Source organism: Calonectris borealis, chromosome 2 (genome assembly GCF_964195595.1).
Source record: "Calonectris borealis chromosome 2, bCalBor7.hap1.2, whole genome shotgun sequence".
Lineage (NCBI taxonomy): Eukaryota > Metazoa > Chordata > Aves > Procellariiformes > Procellariidae > Calonectris > Calonectris borealis.
This window is the reverse complement of record NC_134313.1, coordinates 89,543,162-89,568,268: the sequence shown is the minus strand read 5'-3', so window position 1 is coordinate 89,568,268 and position 25,107 is coordinate 89,543,162. Positions and strand designations below refer to the sequence as shown.

Genomic DNA, 25,107 nt, shown 5'->3' with positions numbered 1-25,107 from the left:
GGATGGATGACTTTTAAAGCACTATATGGGGCTTTAGGCTTTGTAAACTGATCGGACTAAACTTTGGAGATACAGTTTTAAGGTGACCACAGACTCCTTTAATCTCTGTATGTCTCAATTTCTCATCAGTTAGTGGAAGACTAGGACAGGACAGCTCTACTCCATAGATATGTCAAAATGAGTTCAGCTACTGCAGCAACGGACATCACAGTGCCCTTGGAGTGACAGTCTTCTTGCCAAGTGGAATTTTCAGGCCTGGACTGTGTTAAATGTGGCTCCACTTTATATGTCTCTGAAATGATTCAGTGCAATACTGTTTGCCTGGCTATTTTATTGCAACAGATTTATTATTTCCCTTTATCTGTGTACATTGAAAAAAACCCAAACCAAAATAAAAAAAAAAACCCAGAGGTCTGGACCTTTCTAGATTAGAGCTTGAAATTAGCATTAAAAGTGCCTGTACCATACAAACACTAAAAATTGTTTGATGTATCCATTTTCCTTCCTTTTATTTCAGTAGATTTTCAGCTATAACGCTATAATCTCTGAACAAAAGCATAATGGGCCTGAATTCTTTACATCAGCACTTTTGCTCACACTGCAGTGCAGTACAATGGGATACGTTCTGCATTGTTGGAGATGCTGTCCTTCAGATAGGATGTTAAACCAAGGTCCTTTCATCTTTCATGGCTTCACATCTAAAAAGTAAAAACCTCATTGACATTCTGAAAATATTAAGGAACAGACACGTTGCTTCAGCCAATATATATACCTCTTGATATGAACATACACCCTTTACACATCCTTTGATATAAACGTGTTACAATTCACAGCCATGTGCAACCTGTTCTCAGAGCCACAGTACATACTGAATTCCTATGCATGATACCAGTTTACAGGTACCTCATTTAGTCCCTTATGAGCTCTTGCAGCTACCAACCACCAAATAATTTTGCCTCTTTTAAGACAGACTACAGTATAACAGGTGCAGTGAGCCCCTTCTCACATTGATGTGACCATATTGGAGCCTGCAGTAATTGAACTGCTGGTACTAAGGACTGCAATAGCTGGGGCTAATTAACATTACTAATATTAGGAACACCTGCGTCTTTATCAGAAGGAACATGTCAAATAGATGCATACATATGTTATATCCTTTATTAAAACTAGAACACAGCAGACATTAAAATAAGCAAGCTAATAGTGGGGAGGAGGTAATCTGTTGTCTAAGGGCAGATCTTGCTCTTAAAGGGCTAACGTTAATGTCTCTATTTATATCATGTTAATGCACAGGGTCCTTTCCTGACACCATGTAGTTAAATTACTTTTGTAGTTTTAGGTGTCTGAAAAAAATCCTTTTCTTCATTTAAATGATTTTTGAGAATGGAATTTCTCAAAGGTTGGATCTGTAGTAGGCTGAGAAGACTGGACACACAGATCTAAGTGAGGAATTGTAATTAATTAGATATAAGTCAAATCTCTTTGAGAGTTGTTTATATGTAACCACAAGAGAAATTTACAAATTATATTGAGAAGTATTATTTCATTTTTTTATTCTGTTAAATCAAAGCACATCTGGGATGCTTACTTAGTCTAATCTTCTGAACACACAAGCTTTTCAGTTGTTTTTAAAAGCAAAGGCAACTTTCTGAATGCGTGAATATACATTTTAGTTGCGAACATTATGCAGCTGAGTGTAAAACGTCAGGTTTATTTTTTAAAATCATGCTAACACATGCATGCATCTATTTTGAAAGTAAAACACAAAGGCAGGGTGGTTTGTGTTTGGTTTTTTTTTCATCAGATTTCTCTATAACTTCTAAGTATTTCCAAAATGTGTAAATAAGATACAACGGATCATATTTGGGTGTAAGACAAAACACAACTTTTTTTTCTAATATAATACAAATTAAAGTAACAAGCATCACACACAACAGAATGTACATAAAGATGCTTTGACATAATTTTTAGTCTTCCAAAGAGGAAAGTCTCATCAAACAGATCAATCTGTCACAAAACAAACGTCCAGACTCCTACATATTTATTTATCCCATGTACCTCATTTCATGAGCTATCCCCCTCCACCCCTAACCCTCGGTTTTAGTAGAGCTACTGAGAAATGAAAGCTTTATCTCACGTGAATCTGAATAATTAGGACTACTTCTATTACAAATGATTTGGCTGCAGCATGCCACCAGCCTAAGAGTAGCAAGCTCAGGAAAGGAATATTACTCCTCCAAAAGAAGTCCACGATTTTCCCTAAAACAGACTATCAAATGGCTCTCTACTGAGGTGGAAGGACTATGAATGTCTGCCTATAATGGATATGGTATTGTTAAATAAGTAAATGTCTCACTTAAAATGTGCCCATACATAAATATATATATATATGTGTATATATGATAAATATGTATGTTTATATATATTACAGATACAAAATATGATATTTCTTTCAATTAAATCATGAAAATATGTATGAGAATTGATAATAAATTTCTAGCAACATAGAAGATGAATTATAGAAATGGCAGTTACTGCATGTGTGTTTTTCTATGTTCAATTAACAATTCAGCTTGAATTCTATTATACGTCACCATTTTTCTTTCTTGCCAATCACATGGTCATTTCGGAAATTTTCTGTGTCATATACAGCCTTCACAGAGTCAAGAAAACGAAGGCAAGAAAAGGCTTATCCTGGACTATGTTGTCTAACTCCTGCTTATTTGAAAACTACTTTATATTATTCCCACTGATACTCATCTTTTACTAAGTACATGGAACAAGATAGCTTACAGCATTTCTCATGGCAATCACTGTATTTTTCTTAATACCTAGCAAAATGCACATCTGTAAGTTTTCACAATGACAGCAATCCTGATGCTCACATTTACTTTATTATCTAACCAGATGCCTCAAAAGACTTTCCAGAATAACTTTTTCCTACAATCTCATAGATATATGACACTGATCAAGCATGACTAAGATCAAGCATGATTAAGATCTGTGCAAGTATCAATTTTATCGCTTTTGAGAATTGTTCATGTCTTCATATTTAAAACAAATATTGCTCACACTTAATTGGTAATTTAAAAAAAAAAAAGAAACAAAACAACCTAACTTTCTGTCCACTGAAGTATGTACACGTGTGTGAATATCCTGCATTTAACAGAGTTGCTGCCAATAAACTGCAAATTCTTATCAAAGCTTCCTGTCAGAAAGCCAACTCAATAACAGTTACTCCACTCTGCTCCAAGGCAAATGATAAATAGCTTGTGATAAATAAGGCTATGTACACAGTATATTGGAGACGTAAACAAAAAATCGAAAGGTTTATTTCCTCATAAAGTCAAAATATGTGACAGTGTTGAAAAAAACACCTAAATAATAACCACTTCTTTAGTGCACTGAGGTGATTAAGAGGGAGGACAGGAAAAAAAGTCTTCTATTTCATCGTCCGGAAGACTAATACTTACTGACTTCATGAATAAGATTTTAAAAGATACCTTGGCTATCAGGAATGTGCGTCTACCCGAGGAAGATAAACAAAGTATTTAAGAGCATATGTTCAACTAATTTTCATTGACACCTAGATACCCCAGTGTGTAAACCTTTGGGAATTAGCTCAGGTATTTCTAAGAGTGTTTCTCAAACAAGCAATTTGGAATCAATACCTTTAATCTTTATCAACCAGAACTTTTCAAATCTATGAGATTTATCCAAATGAGATTGTCCTCATGATGTGCATCGTTTACTGTGACTGTAATCTTGCAATCAATAGCCAATGCACTTGTGATTCATTTGCAAACGTAGTGAAAATTCAACAGTCTTTAGCAGATGTGAATCTTTTGACAGATTGTACTCAAGACGTTTGAATACTTTTGTCTAGAAATGATAACAGGAAAATCCCTAGAGTGACCCTACTTAGTATTCTGCGTGGTTTGTCTACATGTGCATACACATATACATGTATATACTTACATTTGTATTTTCTTATACCCATGCAAGCTGTAGAAGTGTTTTGCATTTGTCTAAAAATAGTATCTAGCTAATGTAATTTTAAGAAAGCCCATGACTAAGACAACCCTGGAATTTGTTTCATTTTCACTGCTTTAGACTCCATTTCTCTTCCAAATTACAAGTCTTTATTGTCATTTCCACACACAACATCCACAGTATCTAAACACAATAGAAGCAAGAGGCTTTCACAAATCACATATTATAAATTAATGTAAATTTGAGTTTACCAATAATATCTTAATTTACTGCATTTTCATAGAACATTACTATTTTCCAAAGCTGTATTAATGTTTAAAGAGACAGACTTTGTCACCACCCAAACAGGAGTTCCCACAGAAGATGAAAATGCCCCCAGATAAAATAAATATGAGGCCAGCCTGTTGTCTTATTAATAATGGACTACATTCTCATAGTCATAATAGAGATTCACGTATGGTTTCAAATTGCACTTGTTTGCAGAGCTGGCAAACATAGAAACTGTAAAGATTTTTATTTACTTGTATTAAAGAAGAATTTTGAAGATGCAAATGAGAGTGAGATTCTAATTCTCAGTCATAGATAGAAATCCATAGTAAAGAGACACTCCAAAATCTAATAGAGAGATACAGAAGCTGAGCTCAAAAAAAGAGAGCAAATGAAAAATAGGTACAGAAAGCTAACTTGTTCCTTCCAAAAAAATTCATAAACCTGTCTGTGTTGCATTCTAAAATACAGAACTGTACAGGCATGTAGATCAGAAACTCAAAGTTTAGTCCTAAAAAGTGGCAATTATTGAAAACTGTTTCTTTTAAGCTTGCTTTTTTGCTCTGAAGTGAAACCTTTAGAGATTGTATGGAGGACCCCAGGTAACTTCTTTTGAGAAAAGAAAAGGGCAAAGCAGAAAGCTTCTTAAAGGTGTGCTACATGAACAAAAGGCCCTGAGACTAGTGAAGAAATAATATCCCTATGATTACTTCATTATTTTATACATTAAAAATTGTAGATAGAACTAAAAACTTGGTTGGAACTGTTGGCTAGTAATTGGGATTTTTAATCAATAGATAACCACATTGCAACCTTTACGAACTACTACTTCTCCTAGTAGGATCAATGGGGACAAACTCTTCCTAAGTTTATCATAAAAATAGCTGAAAGCTGTTTCTCTCTTTTGGAGTATTCCAGAAATTAAGATGGGGCAAAGGGCCAAGATCACCAGCTCTCATCTTTAAAAAGGAAATAAGCCTTCAAGGATTCTTAAGTGGTGGAGTTCCTGTGACTGACCTGCCATGGATGGCAGCTGTCAGTCCATAAAGCTGGCCTATTTCCACATAGTCCGTAAAAGTATTGTAGTCAGAGAAAGATTAACCAAAGTAATTAACTGCCATATTATGGCATTACTTGTTGCTCCTTTAACATATTGGTTTCATTAGCAACTAATTCTAGTTGGAACAACCTTACCATGGGCATAGCAGCTCTGGGCCCAGAAACACGCTACCAGTGAGTTTCATTATTATTTTGAATAGAAATTTTGAGGATAATTTTGTGATTCATTCTTTTCATTTTTGTTTTTAATTTCTTTTTGAACATAGATAGCAGATACTTGCTCTGCCTAAAAGAAGTGTGTTTTCTAATTGTAAATATGTATAGCATGTTGAATAGAATGAAAAAGATTTTTAAGTTGCAGTTCATTTATTATGGATGGCAGATCACTTTATACTGTACCTATTTAGTCAGTAGGAAATGCAATGCAAAAGCTAGTCAACATTAACACTTGAAAGAGTCTGACTACTCTTTTCTCTATCTTATCACTGCCATTTGATGGCACCAGTATTGCTGTTTATGAAGTGACTTTATGGTGAGAAAGGGAAAAAGAAGCTTCCCAAAAGAATAAACATACACAGAGTTGTTCACCCACCAATATTTCAAGCTACTTCTCATTCTTTTTACTGTTTCCCACTTGTTATTGCATCCATAATGTTTTTCAAATTCTCATGCAGGGCATCTGATGCACTTCACAATTACAATTACTGCCAAAGGAAAACTAAAGTTACAGTATCAAGGTATTGAACAGCGGGAGGGCAAGGGCTAGATGTTTTGTTCAGCTTTAGCCACTCTTTTCCAGTTCAATTTCAGATATTATGTTATAATGATGTATGTATTGTATTCACTGGCAAAAGCCTCTACCCCACACAGCATTTCAGGCAGATTAAATAGAGAGTAGTTCAGTCACATTGCATCTTTCTATGTGGTAAGACAATCATTAGCACGTACTTCTTTAATGCAAGTTCTGATAACATAGTCTAAAACGTTACTTCATTTTGTCATAGAAAAGGAAACATTGAACAAAACTCCAAAATATCAAAACACAACACACACGAAAAATGATGAGAATTATTTCCCCATTATGTTTATAAAATACAAGGCACTGTTTCTGGAGTAAAGGTGCATAAAAATAACATCTCATATTTCCAGAATGGGTGGTAATGTCCATCTGTTTTTACTGGTATGGAGTGAAATGGAGAGGAAAAAGTCATTCTGAAGGAAGAAGTAAGGCTATACCATGCAGCATATCTTGGTTTTCCTGCATCTCTCATAAATTGCTTTTAGTCACATTAGCAGAGATTACAGTGGCTGTTTATGTACACCACAGTGGTGCAAAGTTTGAGATTCCTGGATGGGAGGTCAGTGGGCAGCCAAAACAAAGGTACAGTACCCATCTACAGGAGCTAGCACATCAATTGACTTCTCGGTAAGCCATTCTGTGAGACTATATACACAAAAATAAGAGACAGCATGTTTTCAAGTGAAATTAAGTTTCACCTCAAACCTATACAGTGGACTATTAAAAATCATCAACTTGGTAAAATGTAATTTATGAAATATTGCATCTCCTATTTTATGCCACCTTTTTGCCTCCTCTTTTTTTTTTCTTTTCTATACATTTCTGCTCAATATATATGGCTGAACTACATTTTAAGTTCCTTCTTAATTTTCCAATGTCATGTTATTGCTCCTTTGAGTCTGGTTCCTCATGTTCCTTATTTGTTCTAAGTTGGTTTTGTTTTGTTTGTTTTCCTCAGTCATGCCCATTTATTCCTCTTGTAGCTTGGATCATTTATCTATTTACCTGTTGACACTTGCTCTTCTTCTGCTTTTACTCTTCTTTTTCCTTTGCTCTTACAAATCTTTTATGCTACCAACATTCTGGCCTTTTCTGCATCAAAGAAAAAGCAGTCTAGTGAAATCTCTGCTAAATTGTGGTCATGCACAAAAGAGCAAAGTTCACATTGCAGTTCCCTATTCCTTCAGCTTTCTAGATAGAGTTGTCTTCCAGTCAGAACATAAGAGTTATATCTCAACCTTATTTACCCCTGCCCTTTGTACAGAAAGCAGTCTGAAGTGATGTAGTCCAACTGATGCGGTAACGAGATCCTTGGTGGCGAATTCTGCGTATTCCTAAATTTTTTAGGCTTGGATAGTGCCATATGACTGCTCCTAGTTCATAATTTCTCTAGTTCATTGCCTAAGCACAGAGTCCTGTCCAGAGAGAACAACCTGCTCTCAAAAACAAAAGTGGTTTAATACCTCTCAATATTTCTGTAGCTCACTCATGTCTTCAGCAGAGGCATCTCCATAGTATGTCCGCATGAAAATAATCCTTGGAGCCATGCTGTCTGAGCAAACTATCTGTCCCCTTATCTTCTTTAGTCTTTTAGCCAAACAAAATTCCTAATTTTGCCTCCAGAGGTTTTCCAGAGCTCTCCCAAATCTTTTCAGCTTGTAAAAGTAATCCACTTCTAAAATCTTCCCTCCATGAATAAACTTGATGAACAGCAGACCGTCATTGTGCTTGAAAACCGGAAGCAAGCACAAGCACTTCTCCTTTAGGGACACAAAGTCCTTCCTGCCTCTCCACTTACCCCAGCTGGTCTTCTATTTCTGAAAATGAAACATCCTTTCTGCTTTGAGTGGAGCTCTTTCTTAAACAGAGCTAGATACAAGCACACACACACAAAAAAGTTCTCTGTAAAAATCAGAACTTTTCAATAATTGCCAATTTTGACAGAAGTTGACTTGAGAAAAAATAGAAACGAAGCTGTCTGGTAACTTAAAAGGCATACAGTTTCAGCATTTTCAGATTTTTTAATTTCCAAATTACTTTTTGAAAACTTTATATTAGAAGTCCAAATTCTAAACAAAACATCTTATTTTATTATGCGGGATATGGAGAAGGCTGAGGTACTCAATGACTTTTTTGCCTCAGTCTTCACCAGCAAGTGCTTAAGCGTCACTGCCCAAGCCGCAGAAGGCAAAGGCAGGGACTGGGAGAATGAAGAGCTGCCCACTGTAGGAGACAATCAGGTCGAGACCATCTAAGGAACCTGAAGGTGCACAAGTCCATGGGACCCGATGAGATCCATCCACGGGTCCTGAAGGAACTGGCAGATGAAGTTGCTAAGCCACTATCCATCATCTTTGAGAAGTCATGGCAGTCCGGTGAAGTTCCCACTGACTGGAAAAGGGGAAACATATCCCCCATTTTTAAAAAGGGAAAAAGGAACACTTGGAGAACTACAGGCCAGTCAGTCTCACCTCTGTGCCTGGGAAGATCATGAAACAGATCCTCCTGGAAGCTATGCTAAGGCACGTGGAGGACAGGGAGGTGATTTGAGACAGCCAGCATGGCTTCACCAAGGGCAAGTCCTGCCTGACCAGCCTAGTGGCCTTCTACGATGGAGTGACTACATCAGTGGACATGGAAGGGCTACAGATGTCATCTATCTGGACCTCTGTAAGGCCTTTGACATGGTCCCCCACAACATCCTTCTCTGTAAACTGGAGAGGTGTGGATTTGATGGGTGGACTTTCCAGTGGATGAGGAATTGGTTGGATGGTCACATCCAGAGGGTAGTGGTCAACGGCTCAGTGTCAGATGGAGATCGATGACAAGTAGCGTCACACAACAGAGACGAGACCTGTGTGCGCTGTGACCAGGTGGATGATCTGCTCAGCCTGGTGGCAGAGCTGAAGGAGGAAGTGGAGAGGCTAAGGAGTATCAGGGAGTGTGAGAGGGAGATAGATTGATGGAGCCGCACCCTGCCATCCCTGAGGCAAGGGCAGCACATGGAGGCTCCACAAGAAGCAGAGGATCCCCTGCCCTCTTGCCACCAGGCAGAAGGAGGGGACCCAGGCGATGGAGGGGAATAGACATGACTGCCTCCGCTAAGAAAAAAAGGAGGGTAATTGTCATTGGTGATTCCCTTCTGAGGGGGATGGAGGGCCCAATTTGCCGGCCAGACCCATCCCACAGGGAAGTCTGCTGCCTCCCTGGGGCCCGGGTTAAGGACATTACTAGGAAGCTCCCTGGTCTGGTACAGGCCTCCGATCACTGCCCGCTACTGGTTATACAGGCTGGCAGCGAGGAGGTTGCAGAGAGAAGTCCCGAAGCGATCAAAAGGGACTTCAGGGCGCTGGGGCGACTGGTGGAAGGATCGGGAGCACAGGTAGTGTTTTCCTTAATCCCTTCAGTGGCAGGGAATAATACTGAAGGGAACAGGAAAACACACCTGATCAACACGTGGCTTAGGGGCTGGTACCATCGGCGGAATTTTGGCTTCTTTGATCATGGGGAGGTTTACACAGCACCGGGCCTGCGGGCGACTGGTGGAATTCAGCTGTCTCACAGGGGGAAAAGGATTCTCGCGTATGAGTTGGTGGGGCTCATCGAGAGGGCTTTAAACTAGGTTCGAAGGGGGAAGGGGATAAAACCAGGCTCACTAGAGAAGAGCCTAGGGACCGCACGCCAATGTCGGGGGAGAAATCGGCAGCCCAGCTCAAGTGCATCTACACCAATGCATGCAGCATGGGCGGCAAACAGGAGGAGCTGGAAGCCATTGTGCAGCGGGGTAGCTATGACTTAGTTGCCATCACAGAAACATGGTGGGATGAGTCTCACAATTGGAGTGCTGCAATGGATGGCTATAAGCTCTTCAGAAGGGACAGGCGAGGAAGGAGAGGCGGTGGGGTAGCCCTGTATGTTAGGGAGTGCTTTGACTGTCTAGAGCTCAATGATAGTGATGATGAGATCGAGTGCTTGTGGGTAAGGATGAGGGGGAAGGCCAACAAGGCAGATATCCGGCTGGGAGTCTGTTATAGACCACCTAACCAGGACGAGGAGGCAGATGAAGCATTCTACCAGAGGCTCACAGAGGTCTCACAATCACTAGCCCTTGTTCTCGTGAGGGACTTCAACTTACTAGACGTCTGCTGGAAATACCACATGGCAGAGAAGAAACAGTCAAGGAGGTTCCTGGAGTGTGTGGAAGATATAACTTCCTGGTGCAGCTGGTACGTGAGCCCACTAGGGGAGGTGCCTCGCTTGACCTGCTGTTCACAAACAGAGAAGGACTGGTGGGAGATGTGGTGGTCGGAGGCTGTCTTGGGCTTAGCGACCATGAAATGATAGAATTCTCAATACTTGGTAAAGTAAGGAGGGGAGCCAGCAAAACCGCTACCATGGACTTCTGGAGGGCGGACTTTGGCCTGCTCAGGACACTGGTCGAAAAAGTCCCTTGGGAGATGGTCCTGAAGGGCAAAGGGGTCCAGGAAGGCTGGACGTTCTTCAAGAAGGAAGTCTTAAAGGCGCAGGAGCGGGCTGTCCCCATGTGCCGTAAGAAGAATGGGCAGGGAAGATGACCGGCCTGGCTGAATGGGGAGCTCTGGCTGGGACTCAGGAAAAAAAGGAGAGTTTATCACCTTTGGAAGAAGGGGCAACTCAGGAAGAGTACAGGGATCTCGTTAGGTCGTTGCAGAGTGGAAATTAGAAGGGCAAAAGCCCGGCTAGAACTCAACCTGGCCACTGTCGTGAGAGACAACAAAAAATGCTTTTACAAGTATATTAATGACAAAAGGAGAGCCAAGGAGAATCTCCATCCTCTATTGGATGCGGAGGGGAACATTGCCACTGAGGACAAGGATAAGGCTGAGGTACTCAACGCCTTCTTTGCCTCAGTCTTTAATAGTCAGAGCGGTTATCCTCAGGGTACTCAGCCCCCTGAGTTGGAAGACAGGGACGGCGAGTAGGATAAACCCCCCATAATCCAAAAGGAAGAAGTTAATGACCTGTTATGCCACCTGGACGTTCACAAGTCTATGGAGCCGGATGGGATCCACCCGAGGGTACTGAGGGAGCTGGCGGAGGAGCTTGCCAAGCCACTCTCCATCATTTACCAGCAGTCCTGGTTAACTGGGGAGGTCCCGGACGACTGGAGGCTTGCCAATGTGACACCCATCTACAAAAAGGGACGGAGGGAGGATCCGGGGAACTACAGGCCGGTCAGCCTGACCTCGGTGCCCGGGAAGATTATGGAGCGGTTGGTTTTGAGGGCGCTCACGAGCCATGTCCGGGACACCAGGGGATCAGGCCCAGCCAGCACGGGTTCATGGAAGGCAGGTCCTGCCTGACCAACCTGATCTCCTTCTATGACCAGGTGACCCGCCTCGTGGATGAGGGAAAGGCTGTGGATGTGGTCTACCTGGACTTCAGTAAAGCCTTTGACACTGTCTCCCACAGCATTCTCTTAGAGAAACTGGCGGCTCATGGCTTAGACAGGTGCACTCTTCGCTGGGTAAAAAACTGGCTGGACGGCCAAGCCCAGAGAGTTGTGGTCAACGGAGTTAAATCCAGTTGGCGGCCGGTCACAAGCGGTGTTCCCCAGGGCTCAGTACTGGGGCCAGTCCTGTTCAATATCTTTATCAATGATCTGGACGAGGGAATCGAGTGCTCCCTCAGTAAGTTTGCAGACGACACCAAGTTGGGTGGGAGTGTTGATCTGCTTGAGGGTCGGAAGGTTCTGCAGAGGGTCCTGGACAGGCTGGATCAATGGGCTGAGGCCAATTGTATAAGGTTCAACAAGGCCAAGTGCCGGTTCCTGCACTTCGGCCACAACAACCCCAAGCAACGCTACAGGCTTGGGGAAGAGTGGCTGGAAAGCTGCCCAGAAGAAAAGGACCTGGGGATGCTGATTGACAGCCGGCTGAACATGAGCCAGCAGTGTGCCCAGGTGGCCAAGAAGGCCCACGGCATCCTGGCCTGTATCAGAAATAGTGTGGCCAGCAGGAGTAGGGAGGTGATCGTGCCCCTGTACTTGGCACTGGTGAGGCCACACCTCGAATACTGTGTTCAGTTTTGGGCCCCTCACTACAAGAAGGACATGGAGGTGTTGGAGCATGTCCAGAGGAGGGCAACGAAGCTGGTGAAGGGCCTGGAGCACAAGTCTTATGAGGAGCGGCTGAGGGAACTGGAGTAGTTTAGTCTGGAGAAGAGGAGGCTGAGGGGAGACCTCATCGCGCTCTACAACTACCTGAAAGGAGGTTGTAGCGAGGTGGGTGTTGGTCTCTTCTGCTAAGTGACTAGCGATAGGACGAGAGGAAATGGCCTCAAGTTGCACCAAGGGAGATTTAGACTGGATGTTAGGAGAAATTTCTTTAGTGAAAGAGTGGTCAGGCCTTGGAACAGGCTGCCCAGGGAAGTGGTTGAGTTACCATCCCTGGAAGTATTTAAAAGACGTGTAGATGAGGCGCTTAGGGACGTGGTGTAGTGGGCATGGTGGTGTTGGGTTGACGGTTGGACTTGATGATCTTAGAGGTCTTTTCCAACCTTAATGAGTCTATCAATAATGTTTTTTTGTCCCTGCTCATTGCAGAGGAAGTTGGACTAGATGACCTTTAAAGGTCCCTTCGAACCCAAACTATTCTATGATTCTATGAATCTATGGCTTTTTCTTAAAATTAAAATTTGAATTGATCTGAAATCCTTCTTTTATAAAAAATCAAAATCAAATTCAAAATGCATTTTGAAGTTACAGAATTCCCTTTGGAAAAGAAATGTCATGGTTCTGAATGATATTTAAATAACTGTCTCTCATTTTTTGATCCAGCATTCATGGTGGAATCTTGAAATATACTATGCTAACAACATAATCTGTTCATTTTCTTCACCCAAGCTGGACAATACTGTTCAAAATGAAGGTTACAGAAAAAGTTATCAGTAAAAATAGCGTTTTCAAATAGGCACAGATATATTCTTCTGACTGGCAGAAGCTGTTTTAATTCATGTCAACCAAACAAGCGAAGTAGGAACAAGAGTTGCATGCTGAAGACTATGACTTTACATGAAAAGGTAGCAAAATGTGTGCCTATCTCATCTTGAGGAAGACCCCTTTTGCACTACAGCAATCCTCTGCAGGCTATTTACTTCAACTTTGCAGTGCACTCTGATATCATGCTAGGAGACCTAATTATACCAGAGGGACTCTTTCAAAGACTGAACAGCACAAAAAATAGAAAGCATTTTTAACATCATTCAGAAAAGCATTCTTATTTCAAATGCTTTTTCAAATTTATGTCTCACTCTTCATGAGTTCTGGAAATCTGTTTCAGTGGGACTCAGTTCTGACACTGAGTTATACTGGCCTCGATATGGAGCAATCCCCTCTCTAATTAAATTTTCCTTTTTGGACTCTACATTCTTGCATGCACATACATGCATTCATACGCACACATAAACACACGCACACAAAGACACTACTTACACAGATTTAGTCTAGATTTGTCTTCTCTCAGGTTATCTTCACAATTATCCTTCTGCATTTTTCCATCCTTACATTAGGACCCCATGCATCACGGATATGTTGTCAAAGTGCTTAAGCTTCCAGACTCAAATGTACATCTAAGCAAAGAAGAAAAGGAAAAAAAAAAAAATTAATGCTGATGCTATAGCACTCATAAAGCCTGGCAAATTCAACACATTCAGTGAACTGCTGTTCCTTGCTTATTGTATGCAGGCATAGAGAGAATCTTTAAGAGACAAAGCCAACAAAACAATCTGCAAGCTGTGTGAAAGAAGTATTGAGGATTCATCAAAACAAAACAAAACAAATAAGAAAAAAAAAAAAAAAGAAAAATTAAAAAGAAAGGAAAAGAAAATAAGACTTACCTCTTGAGAACTCTGAGACTTAGTTCCCATCCTGAGATGGGATAGACTTGCTGGGTAGGATTCGGTTGAAGTTCACTTTGTTTTGCAGAAAAGCAATGTTATTACTCCTTAGACTGCTATTGTAGTCATTCTCGCATTTTCTCTGTCATCTTTCACACATCATGTGGTGTGTTGCTCATGTGGTGTGTTGATATTGGCTGGCTGCCAGAGGCCCACCGAGCTGCTCTCTCACTCCTCCTCCTCAATAGTACAGGGGGAGAAAATAAGATGAAAAGCTCATGGATTGAAATAAAGACAAGGAGATCACTTACCAAGTACCATCAGGGGAAAAACAGACTTGACCTGGGAAAATTTATTTAATTTATTGCCCATTAAAAATAGAGTTGGATGGTGAGAAACACAGACATAAACTAAAACACCTTCCCCCCACCCCCAATTCTTCCCAGCCTCTACTTCACTCTTTGATTCCTGCTTATGTTGGCAGCTGTGGAAGTATCTCAGAAAGCTTCTAATTTCTAACTTAATAGCCTGATTCATATTCTAAATCATGCTGACTTCTGTTGATAAATGTGAGCAAAAGGCTGCTTGTGGGGTAATCTAGATTATAAATAAACAAATGAATAAATACATCCGCATTCTGTGGGTACCATTCAGGTGGGGGTGAGGATAGGCATAGTTGTCTTTAATTAAAAAAATCCAAACTGGTTTTGCCTCATTACCAATTACTTTGTAATTAGTGCTGAGTTCCTTTATTTCACTGCCTTTCCTGGTTTAATTTCGACCCCAAAAGCTAAGAGAAGTTTCTTTCCTCGTAAAAAAAAAGCTGCACAAGCATTGCCTATTGTCCATGAGGATCCTCCTTTATGACACAGCAGACCGTTGGCAGAGAAAAGAGTGAACTGCATGCTGATAATAAATCTCCTGAGGATATACTTTTGTTAATTGTTTTTTACAATTGTACTATTGGTTTACTAGGAAGCAGCAACTATTATAACATTATTTTTTCATCACTCTGCAGAATTTGACAAATAAAAGAAAACATTGATATTTTGCAAACTATAATGAAATCTCATTCTATATAAGATCCACTTGAATTATCTGGTAGTGACCTCCAAAGTTTCTGTAGGGTTACAGCTTCTGTACTCTCCTCAGCAACCATAATTACATGGCACTTGAGCCTCAGGAAACAAAGATATACATTCCAATGACACAAGGACAGAAATTTCCCAAAGACTGCCCTGAGCTCTGAAATGCCTTTCTTTAAAAAAGAATTTTAAAAAATCATTCTCAAAGCAGGCTTCAGCATTTTTTTTTTCATCAAAACAGTATACTAGGAAAAGAAAGTTAATGTGAATTCAGTTGTTATGATCATACTCAAACTCTGTGTCCATCCCAAGAGAGTGCCTAGACCAGGAAGCCACACCAATATGTTTTCCTGATGAAGATATTTTGGGTTTTTTGGGGGGAGGATGGGATGAATCATTTCCCCTGATTCTTAACTTCTAGATGCTACAGTGGCACACAATGTAAGCATATGATTCTACTGATTAATTTTATCTTTTTATAGGCTAGCAAGTGATATTGACCTCCCTTTCCCTGTTAGTTTTGAGGAGGCATAGGATTCAACTTATTTGCTTTTTTGAAAGCAGATAGGACCCATGGAACTCTACATTTCTCAAAAAACTATCTTTATTTTTTATCCAGATGAGCAGTTCTGCTAGACTCTGTTAGTGATAAAATTGTCCTTAAATATTCACTTCTTCAGGATTATCTTTACAGCTCAGCTTGGCACACAGATGACCTCTAACTGTTTAACCAGGCAAAAAGTAATCTAGATTGCTGATGGCAAAAATCCTCTTCAGTTGGATGAATTGTGACAAAGCATTTTTACAACTTTATTTTGCTGGTTTGTTTCAGAGAAAGAAGTATTCCTGCCCTCTTGTCATGCTGTTCAGATAACCTGAAATAGTGGGAATTGTTACTAATATGTAGGTAAAATTATTATGTGTAAAGTGGTATTACGTATTATGAGAAAACAGTTGCATCTAACAGGACCTAATAATAACATGTGCTTTCATAAATCTGTTTTGATTACTCTGCATTTCTACTTTCCCCAATCCCTTGAATACACTCAAAAGTGACAGTAGAGATGATTCACTTCAATTCCATTAGTCACAGGTAAATGAGCATCTTATAAATTTATGGTCAAGACAGATACTTGACTGCAAGTTATCTGGGTGAACTTCAATCTAGAAAGGCTGAGGGTAGAGAAAAAAAAGGAATAGGAAATGATATCACTTAAGTGGACAGTGCTCAGGAGACCTTTTTCTTCCAAGGAAAGTGAGATACATAAAAATACTCAGACAAAAGAGCTACTTCTCAGTCAGCCTTCTGCCCTTGGCAAGGAGTTAAGGACCTTTACACTTCTAGCTATTGGACTGCCTGTATTTATCCAGACATTTGTCAGCTCTAGATTGTGTTAGAAAAATGTATCCTGACATCTTGAAAATTGCTTAGAAATAAAAGCTTGTGAAGAACAGTTTTGTTCTTTTATATATATTATAAGAAAGGTTTTGCAGAAGCTTTCATTTGCTTCTAATCTATAAACTACACCAAATGTATTGGCTCACAGTGCTCTTAATCCCATATAGCCTATACATTCCTCATTGTGATCACAGGACATAGATAAGCCATTTTCATGCAAAATAAGTAAATGTTTAAAAAATGTAGTTATCATTTAATGGCAATTATTTGCCAAGTAGGTGGATAATTTTGATCAAGAGAGAAAAAAACCCAGAGTTTCTTATTGCAAAACCAAGTGAACTTTTTAAAAAACTCTTAAAAATTATTTAGGATGAGACAAAATTTTTTATTCAGTCTGACTTCAGGTATTTGGAGGCTGTGATCTAAGCAGAAAATGAGTATGAGGAAATTTGCTTTAGGATTAAGCCAAACTTAAGAATCACGATGGTACTTTTCACACAGCAGCTACCTACCTTTTAAGTGAACAGTTTCAACTGAGGTCACGTTATTACCAGAGAACAATCTTCAAACCTGTTTGATCACCAAAAAACCCTAATGCTGTGTTGGGTTTCAAAGACATGTCAATCTCTGTGTGTTTACTCATGTTTAACTGAAGCATAAAACTTAAGCAATAATGATTCTAGTTTTAGTTACGAGGAAGATGAGACTTTATTTTATGTTTGCTTGGGTAGGAGAACACTGGATTTGTCCACTGGATGCTGTTTGATTTTTTACTGAATTCAGTACTGAAACCACTGTGTGTTGTTTATAACAAGTAGGTGCCTTCTTAAAATTTGCTGATTCTTTGTTTGATACCCATTTAGGTACATCTGTTATTCAAGTGACAGCCACAGATGCTGATGATGCCAACTATGGAAACAGTGCCAAAGTGGTGTACAGCATCCTCCAGGGACAGCCATACTTCTCAGTGGATCCAGAATCAGGTTAGCAATTCATTCAGTCTTTTTGCAATGACAGAGACAGGATGAAGGGATCAAGACACTTTTCACTTGCATTTAAATATTGGAACAGGCGTATGGTATCATATGACTTGGCACAAAGCTGATACACTTTTTCTAAATGGAAACTGGAATCACAATAAAAGTATGCCTTTTTTTGTTAAAATAATATTATTGCAGAAGAACAACTGCTTTACTTGGTATGAATAAGATTTCTGGAAGACGACAGTTAACTGTAAAGGTCAACAGTTCAGAAAGGGTGTAGAATATTGTAAAGGGTCCAAAGAATCATGAAGGTATTAAAGCTTATTTTACACCAGTTTCTGGGAATTTCATCTGTTTGTCTTTAAGAACAGAAAAAAGGAGCTGGACAATTTTAGACCATAAGGTAAAAAAATATCCCCAAAGGTAAATTAATTATTTCTAAAAGTTTGTGATAAATTCTTGACCGTTGACAATTTTTAACTCAAGATGCTTTTTGAAACTGTACTCTGCAGCTATCAGAATTGAAGCAAGAAGCATTAATGCTTTTAAGTTGTAAAACATGAAATGAAGCCCTTTTCACTGTTATGCAGGAAATCAGATAAGAGACAGACACAAAGAAGAAAAACTCGTGTGAACTTTGGATATCTATAATCCAAAATTGAGGTTCAAAAAAGAAACAAACAACATCACTTTCCCTCCCTCCAGATACGTAATCTTAATGCACATAAGACTTAGCAAGCATTGCATTAACTTGTTCCTGCATGTTATCAAAATTGCTCTAGTTTGAGAATCCAGAATTTAAGTGCAATTGTGCCCAGAATCCCTGAAGTTCCTCAGATGATGGTTAATTTCCTTTTGAAACAATTTCTTTTTAAAATACAGCAAGGGCATTATATCAAAAAGATAATAAGAGTCACATGTCTACAGTTTTAAAAGGGAGCATAATGATTTTGCCTAGGATTAGAGTGTTTGGGTTTTTTCCTCCTTTTCCTATGTCTCTGCTTTTTCTCTTTTCTCCAATTCCCTACTCAAAACATCTTTACCAGGCATGAACAGGGAAACAGGACCAGTACCACACGGTCATTAACTGATGACAGGAGGTGGTTAGGCAGGCAGATGGTTTGGGGGAGACCTGGGCTCTCATCTTTGGTTCTGAGATTATCTTTCATTTTTATCCAATTTGTTTTTTAATGTTACATATATTAACAAGCCTATGTAATCAGAACCTGGTAATCCTGGATCAGAAGTAAATGTCATAACCACTAGACTACAGTGGGGGTTTTTTTTTGTTTCACTCTCTTTCTAGGAGTAATGAGAGCCTTCTTCTGAGAAAGGAAAGGCAGGGGTGTGAATCCTCCAAGTAAAAAAGGATGTTGTATTTAAATTCTCCCACTTCACAAGAGAAAGCTCTCATCACTTCAACCTCACAAAACCACCACCCTTCTAAATACAAAAAAAAAAAAAAAAAAAATCAACAAAAAAACTCTGCTTGGTTTTCTAAAAGAAAACTTGAAAAATGAAAAGGTCTTTTGGGCTCTGCATCCCAGGAGGATTGAGGTCACTTCTCTGTTCAGGCTATGGGATTTTTGGTTTTCTCACTTGAGGTCCCTACTCTTTTTGTGTGCTGTACAAAGGTCTGAGACATTTAAATTACATTTATGAAATTCTTGAGATTAGACACCCAAAAAATATTTTCCAACACTAATTTTACAGTCTTGTCCATTTCTTTTATTAGCTATACCCCTAGCTGACTTACAGTGGCCACCACTGGGCATTAAAATCTATGATCTATTACAGTCCAAAAGAATGAATCTAGGGCATATTAGAGTTCAGCCTTGTGCTATAATATCAAAACCTCACCAGGGCTGGAGATTACATAATGCATTAAAATAATAACTGGGGATAGTAGCTGAAAAATTTAATTAATTCAACATATATATTTATATTTTTGTCATTGACAGAATAATTAAATTGATTTAGCACATCACAAACAGTGAATAATGTCTCAGTTACATTTATTTCTCTTTTTTTCTTAAAATCGCATTAAATCAGCAATAGATTGAAAGGCTTATTGCAGTATACCTTTTTTTGATTGCTATGGACTAACATCTGCACAGTATATCTTACATGAATCCATTTTAAAACTCTGAGATTAAAGTGGGTGGTGGTGCTTCTCCTTCACCTCTCTGTCTCTTCTTTTTCTCTCTTCTCCAAGGCATAATCAAGACTGCTTTACCAGACATGAGCAGAGAAAACAGGGAACAGTATCAAGTAGTCATCCAGGCCAAAGACATGGGAGGCCAGATGGGAGGACTATCAGGGACTACCACCGTGAACATCACGCTGACTGATGTCAACGACAATCCACCTCGCTTCCCCCAGAGTATGGAGCATCTAATAGTTCTGTTGTTTTCCAAAGAACCTCTCTAAAATCAGCTGATTCACTGTCATCATCTGGGATCTTCTTTTTTCTCCCTTTTTTTTAGTATAAATACTGGCCCATGCTGTCTCTGTTTATGTTGCAGCATTATTAAGGCAAATGGGAATCTATGCCCCCATTTTTTTAATAGCAAAATATTTCTTGGAATGATAAACTTACTTCCCATTCTTACTCTGTTTACAGTAATGTGAGCTGTAACAATAAGCTAGGCTAACTGCAGGGACTTGAAAGCCTTTAAAGGAATTTAATTACAAACTCTAGAGTTCAGTTTTTGGAGACACTTGTAGTTCCACATATTTAGGCAAGCAAATAGGTCAGCAAATTTTCTAATGTACCACCTTGCACAGGCAGAGTTGGTCAGGTGGTATGCTCTGCTGGACGTCTAAGCATTTTGCTTAGGTACTGGCAATCTGTGTTCTGCTCTTGATGTTGAATGATTTTGATAATCTAGACCAGTTTGACACAATTAAGTTTTTTTAAAAATACCTCTGTAGAATAAAAAATGGCAGACAACAGAAAGCTGCACAATACAGAAAGCTTCACAGCATACTACAGCTTCACAGATCCTTTCATCCTAGGCCACTGGTTTAAATCCAGTCCCAAGTTGTTATAATCATCGTCTGATAACTGTTTGACAGGCTGCAGATCGAAGAAATTTACAGCCTCTGTTCTGTGCCTGCTGGAAAAATGTCCACATTATAAAATTTGAATTGCTTGTTGGCACTGATTAGGGACATGACTGGCTCTCTACAGATTCACCAAAGACTGAACAAACAGAGCTCATTTAGAAAACACTCTCCTGGACTTGAAGAAACTTGAAAAGCACTTCAGTACCATGACAATAAGTACATTCAGAATAAAATAAAGAGGTCAACCTAGAACAGATTTTAAAAAGATATTAGAAGTCTCTGACAGTGTGGGAGAAAATGTTCTTGAAATTGTATATAACTTTTTTTATCTCTATTCATGATAACAGGTTGCTTTTTAAAAAGAGGGGGAAGGGAAAGTACTGCAGACCTCATTAGGAAAATATAATTTGAATTCACACTCAGAGTTTACTTGTTACCTTCACATGGCAAACTCAAACGGCATTTTTTAACTAAACTTCCTGTTTGATTTCAGGAGAGGATACTGCTTAAACATGTATAGCATGATATAGCCCATAATATTTTGGCAAATACGAATTCTTGAACTAAATTAGAATGCGGTGTAGCACATGGCATTGTAAGCTTTCTTGCTGAGTTAAATTAAATTAAATTAAATTTTTTAAAAAATGAAGAATGCATAGAACTGCAAAATAAACTTAGGGTTTTCAGTCTCCTTAGCTGTTGTTCCTTATTATGTGCTTCTTTCAAGATTAGCTGAAGCCTGAAGTCTATAGAAGTTCTTCTGATTATTTCAATAAGCTTTGGGTTTAGTACTTAATTATAGAGAAATTTACACAATGTGACGCCTCATACAATATTCTCTATAGCTTTCTACTTTGAACATCACTGAAACACATTGGATGGGCTATAGAATACCTGCTGTGGGATCTATTCAATGGTGCAATTTTCATTTTGCTGATGACCCTTCCCTCTCATTTTCTTTCTCCTCAGCAGGGTGATTTTCAATAATTCCTAGGAAATAAAACATAGAGAAACATCTGGAGGTTTTGATTTCTTCTTAGATAGTTATGAAGAGGGGCATATCTTCAAAGAACAATCTAGTTCTGGAAGTCTGCTCCTTCCAAAAACAATTATCTTCCATTTTCTCTTATGTGAGGCAATAATAAGTAAAAATATGGCCCAAAGCAGAGGGTGAATTGCAAATGGAAGCAACAGGAGTTAATGTCAAGGTACTGAAGAACTGAAGATTGATTTCTTAGAGGGGCAGAAGAAAGGAAAATGGCAGAGTGCATTGTGAAGTAATGGTTGTTCAGACTGCATTAAAAAGGAACAGATTTTCTGTTTTGTTTTGTTTCCTGAAAGGAATCCTAGACAGTTAAAAGACATAGGCCTAAACTAAATTTAAATGGCACCATAATTAAAATCTTACACATTTTGAATTCAATTGTACTCTAAACCAAATTAGCCACCTTGCATGCTGAAAATGTGTAGCACTCACACAGCACCACAAAAATAAGGAATGCTTTCAGATGCAAAAGCACTCAAGGGAGTTATTTATTCTGGAAGAAGTCATAAGTAGCATGATTAAATCTATTCTTACCGTATTTCTGGCTCACCTGCCAAACCCTTGAATTTGAGCAAACCTTCAAACTTATGGTTAGCTGCCAGGAATCCTAACTTTCATCCCATTTTCAGCCTGATTTAAGGGAATAACATGCATTTCAGTTTGTGCGGATTGCAGCCAAAGAGTCTACTGCTGAGTTTTCACTTACAACCTTGACTTTATAACAGCAAATACAATTTAGCATCAAGCATTAGCTTCCATTTTGTTACACATCTATATAAATATAAGGTATTTGCAGTGACAGTCTTTTGTATTTAGTCTGTACATTTGGGGATAGAAACTCATTCAGCACTCAGATGTTTGGTATAGTCCTTGTACTTAAAAGGAACCTTCAGGACCCTTTAAGTGTCTTAAAAGAAAGCAAAGGACATGTAAATATAAGAAATAGACTAGTTGCAAGAAAGATACTTGACTGTACTGTACTACAAGTCAATACAATTTATACAGGTTCTCATTGGACCCTTCAAATAAGGATTATGCATTTTATCAGGTGCTAGTTTTGTCGGGTCCAGACTTTTAAGGTATTTTTCCAATGCTACTTCACTCAGTAAATTAATATTAATATCAAAAGAAACATCAGATTCTGGAATGTCACATGTAAAACGTTGAATAGATCAGATTTTTTTTAACATTTTCTTGGTAGCAAATAACTGAAAATACTGATTTAAAAACATTTGTGTCTTGCTATTGATGAAAGGTCTTCATTGTTTAATTCCAACTGGTCAAAGAAACCATCTGATTAATATATTTTCTGTAACAGCATGTCTTTATAATTAGATTTTTATTGCAAATGTTGTCAGACAATACATATAAATTCACTTTTCATACACATAGGCAAGATTAAAACATCTATGTAATCAGAATTTTTTCTAGCACATCCTGATTATAAAAACATTAAATGAAACCAACCATTGAAAGAGCACAAAAAGTATGTGCAGAGTAAATTAAAGAAAATCTGAATGTATCTGCATTCCAATTAACGATAGCAATTAACATGAACATGTATCCAAATGCTCTTTACCATGACTCTTTAATATGTATTACCAATAACGGATGAATGAATTACTTTCACACAGAACACCTACAAATCTTGAATATATTTTTCAAAAGAATAAAAAAAAAAAAGCCTATTCTATTTTAGTCTCTTTCCAAAACCCACACTGGTTTCTACAACTCTTGTGCCTTGAGAAAACAAAACAAAATCCCCTGCTACTTCTAAATATATCTGGGAACATTTCTAGAAATTTGAGAGGAAAAAAAAATATATATACACTGTTAAATAATCAAGGTTAGAACTGGTGCCTTATTGTTGAGCTTCTCTGTTCCTTATAGCTGAAGAACAAAAAAAAAAAAAAAAAAAAAAAAGCATTAAAAGCACAGTACTAAATGGCTTTAAAGAGTTACTTGAAATTTTTGTGACAGTTTGTCAATCAACTCCAAACTCTCTTTTAAAGTTCAGTATGATGACTAACAGTGTTTCAAACTTCAAGTTACTTAAAAAATGCAGGTGAAATTGAAGATGTTTGTTATTCAGAAGAACAAAGCTTCTCAAAATGATAAATGCTTGATTTCACTCTTCCAGGCACCTACCAGTTCAGCTCTCCTGAGTCTGCACCACCTGGGACTCCTCTTGGCAGAATTAAAGCCAATGACCCCGATGTGGGTGAAAATGCAGAGATTGAGTATAACATCTCCAATGGGGATGGATCAGACATGTTTGATATCGTCACTGACAAGGACACACAGGAAGGGATTATAACTGTCAAAAAGGTTTATTTTTTCTCTCTCTCTTTTATATGTACTTAGCTCTCCAGGTGTTACGGTTATTTTTCTTTTTCCAGGGGAAGGGAAGGTAGATCTCACAAGAGGTCAGGCTGCCAAAGAGTTGTTGTATTAGTTTTGTTCTTCTCTTACTTCAGCAGATATCTGTTATTTTCAAGTCTTGAGGGAAATTTACTGGCATGTCACTTCACATAAAGCAATATTTCAGTGGCTGTTGTCTGTTCAATATATATACTCTCACACACAGTACTTTTGAATTAGGGCTGTGAAAACCTGGAGGGGTTCAGTTCACAGTAAGGTTTGTCAGCTGAATGCTGCAGTAAGGCTTACAAGGTTTGGAGGCTCACCTGAAGTTTGATGAACTCACACCTCCAAGGCTAAACTGTCCCTCTCTAATCTGTCCAAGAGTCAGGTATCTCCAGTACCTAAAATCTGTCTTGGTTTAAGTCCAACCTTCGTGAAACTTAAGTTGTTACCTATTATATCAATGGAAGTCCAAAGAGCAAAATATAATCTCTGACAGATTTATTTGTTGTTTTTTAGTGTTCAGACTGTTGAACTCTGAACACTATTTTCAGTTCTATTCTTACTGAACATATCAGTAACAATGAATTGATATATACATATATATAAAATATAGATCTATACACATATATTCAGAAACATACATACATTTATGTATATGCATGCATGTATATGTGTGCACATATGAATGTATATATGCACATGCATATATGGATATGCCTAATATAAATGTCACATAGATTGGAAATCAGACTTCATATTTTTTCTTTTCATTCTGCAATATGGAGGCCAAGGACAGGTCTGGGTTGCTCCTGATGCAAAACAGGCAAGGGTAGATGGTAATGAGGGAGGAAATAGGACAGAGAGCATTCAAGAGTTGGGATAACTGTTCTTGTTCCTACAAATGAGATGAGGCAAAAGAGACCTTTAGCAATTCCTACTTGTGGATTGAGTCCAACTTCCCTGTTTCTTTCTCTCTTTCTATTTTCTATAGATAGACCCCTCCTGGTTTTCCAGGAATCTGAACAAGTAGTAGGCAGAGGGATCATTAATTGCCTTGCTGCCCTATAATACTTCTTATTTTTCTTATATTTAGAACAACTAACATACTCCATCTTCTCCAAGATGCATTAAATTTTAGAGGATTTGCTCCTAAAAATGCCTACACT

The 25,107-nt window shown here is 38.6% G+C and overlaps 1 protein-coding gene across 1 annotated transcript in view; it reads left to right on the top strand.

The window, feature by feature from the left end:
• The window catches only part of CDH9 (cadherin 9), a 103,924-nt gene that overhangs the window by 61,963 nt on the left and 16,854 nt on the right, over positions 1 to 25,107 (top strand). Inside the window, exons 4-6 of the mRNA XM_075142502.1 lie at positions 17,341 to 17,460; positions 19,676 to 19,843; positions 23,715 to 23,902. Coding sequence (XP_074998603.1) covers positions 17,341 to 17,460; positions 19,676 to 19,843; positions 23,715 to 23,902 — 476 coding nt within the window. The remainder of the gene's footprint in view (positions 1 to 17,340; positions 17,461 to 19,675; positions 19,844 to 23,714; positions 23,903 to 25,107) is intronic.